The sequence below is a fragment of the Triticum dicoccoides genome, chromosome 1B, assembly GCF_002162155.2.
Source record: "Triticum dicoccoides isolate Atlit2015 ecotype Zavitan chromosome 1B, WEW_v2.0, whole genome shotgun sequence".
Taxonomy (NCBI): domain Eukaryota; kingdom Viridiplantae; phylum Streptophyta; class Magnoliopsida; order Poales; family Poaceae; genus Triticum; species Triticum dicoccoides.
Genome location: NC_041381.1, coordinates 455125761 through 455127916, shown reverse-complemented (window position 1 = coordinate 455127916; position 2156 = coordinate 455125761). Strand labels below are relative to the sequence as shown.

At 52.9% G+C, this 2156-nt stretch overlaps 1 protein-coding gene across 1 annotated transcript; it reads left to right on the top strand.

Moving 5' to 3' along the window:
• Positions 1–717: 717 nt before the first annotated feature.
• On the top strand, positions 718–1555 carry LOC119340907 (protein SRC2-like). The gene has a single exon (XM_037612807.1). The coding sequence runs from the start codon at positions 765–767 to the stop codon at positions 1335–1337; it is 573 nt and encodes a 190-aa protein (XP_037468704.1). The 5' UTR covers positions 718–764; the 3' UTR covers positions 1338–1555.
• The last annotated feature ends 601 nt before the right edge of the window (positions 1556–2156 follow it).

The following is a 2156-nucleotide window of genomic DNA, read 5'->3' as shown; positions in this document are numbered from 1 at the left end:
CCCGTGCCGGAGAAGAAGGGGTGGCTAGGGTTTGTCACCGACGGGGGAGCACTGGGTGGCGAGATGGGGATGGGGGCGTCTGGAAATGGATGAGGTCGGCCCTCCACCGCACCCTCGGATTAAAAAAGGCTGACCGCTATCGCCGACGCGTGGGCCCGAGGTTGGTGGTCGTTATTAATAAAGACGATCGCAGTAGTTGGACGACTACCAGGTAGGACACAACGGACATCGAGAGGACGCGACACATTTCAGTAACAAATTTGGACCGCAAATGGGTGCGTGTGGACGCAAAGCTGACACGTTTTGAGAATGGATCGGCACGTTGGGCCAACACATTTGTCTGTGACGACCCAAACGGACTGCCGCTGACAAAATGGGTCGCCGGTCAGAGTTGCTGGAAGGGCATGGAATCATTTCCGGTGTGTGGTTTTTCCACGTCGACCGGCACATCGATCATGTAGCACAGCATATATTAAGAGAAGAATCGCCGGCAACATGATTTGTTCAAAGTATGGAAGAAGGATTAACAAATGACAAATCACGCCCGGAATCTGCTTCCCTGTCGATGCAAAAGCAGTGGCTGCGCTCGAGCCAGTTGTTAATGGTCGTCAGTGATGGCGCACCTCGTCCCATATGGCTGGCACGTCGGCGTACGCTGCCCTCCTCTACATATACACGGACCGTGGAACGCAGCAGGTAGGCAACAACGCACGAGCAGAACCGCGACGCGATCGAGTGATCGAGTGCACGGTCGGTCGGTGATCATGGCGAGCAGGACGGTGGATGTCACCCTTGTCTCCGCGAGGGACCTCAGGGACGTCAACCTCGTCTCCAAGATGGAGGTCTACGCGATCGTCTACATCGCCGGCGACCCCATCTCCCGGGAGCGGGTCCTCGCCGACCGCACCGGCGGCCGCAACCCCACCTGGAACGCCACTGTCCGCGTCACGGTCCCAGCCTCCGGCTCCGGCAGCGGCGCTCTGCGCGTGCTCCTCCGCACAGAGCGCCCCCTCGGCGACCGTGACGTGGGCGAGGTGATCCTCCCGCTTACCGAGATCCTAGCCGGCGCCGGCGACGAGCCAACTGGCGCCACGCAAGGCGCCTACAAGGTGCGCAAGGTCGGCTCTAGCAAGGTTCACGGCGTGCTCAACCTCTCCTATAAGCTCGGAGGAGTCATCCACCCACCCGCCGGCCAGTACCAGCAGGTGGGAGCGACGGGGTACCTGGCGGCAGCCGCTGCGCCGTACGCGTCTGCTCCGCCGCCGGAGCAGCTCAGCTACCCGTACCCGTGCCCACCCCCGACAATGGTTCGGCCGCTGCGCATCAGCAGCCGGTAAAAGCGCGGCGATACCGGAAAGAATAAAGCGCGCGCGGCGCGGCAAACCACTCTTGCAGTGGCATGGCATGGCAACCTTTGCTCTGTTCTGCTCCGCTGATACAGAGAAATGGTGGCTTGGTGAGTGGGTTAGCCACTACCCACTTGTGGAGCAACGGCGAAATGCTGTGTACCAGTAAATCTTAACGAAATGTATAATATCCGCAGCAACTTTTTGTATGCTGCGTACTAACTAATAAATCTGAACGGACTATGTTGTATCAATATTAAAATGAAAGACTCGCATGGAAACATGTGGTTAGCAAAATCAAAATTCATATAAATTTTTTTAATATTCAAAATGAATGTTGGTTTATATTATATTAGCACATATGCTTGTGCGTTGCGTGGGAGAAAAGAAATTATATGTGCTTAAATTTTGTGAGAGTTTTTTCTTTTTGAAGAAAAAAATTAGTGAGAGTTGTGTGTGCAAGCACAACGCCTCATGCTGCACTTAAATTTTCCAACTGTGTTGGCTCGTCATGTGGCTTCTCTTTTATTTCTCATTTCTCAAGGGATAAATCAGATCAGCATCTCAACCTCTGCTTATCAATTTTCACAATTGCTTCTTGATACCCAAGGTAACTCCAAGACGTATATAATTAGTGAAATTTAATCTAGTAAACTAAGGTGAGACTATTCAACGTGTGAACAAACATAAAAAGACAGATTATAGGGCTGTTGGGCCTTGGGCTGAATGAAACAGCATACTTTTAAGGAAAAAAGCAGTATCACATGCATGTGAAGGGCAACATCGTATGGGGTGATGTGGCGTTTATGT

Excerpts from the sequence above, each read along its gene's own strand:
- LOC119340907 (XM_037612807.1), top strand. The coding sequence starts at position 765 with ATGGCGAGCAGGACGGTGGATGTCACCCTTGTCTCCGCGAGGGACCTC.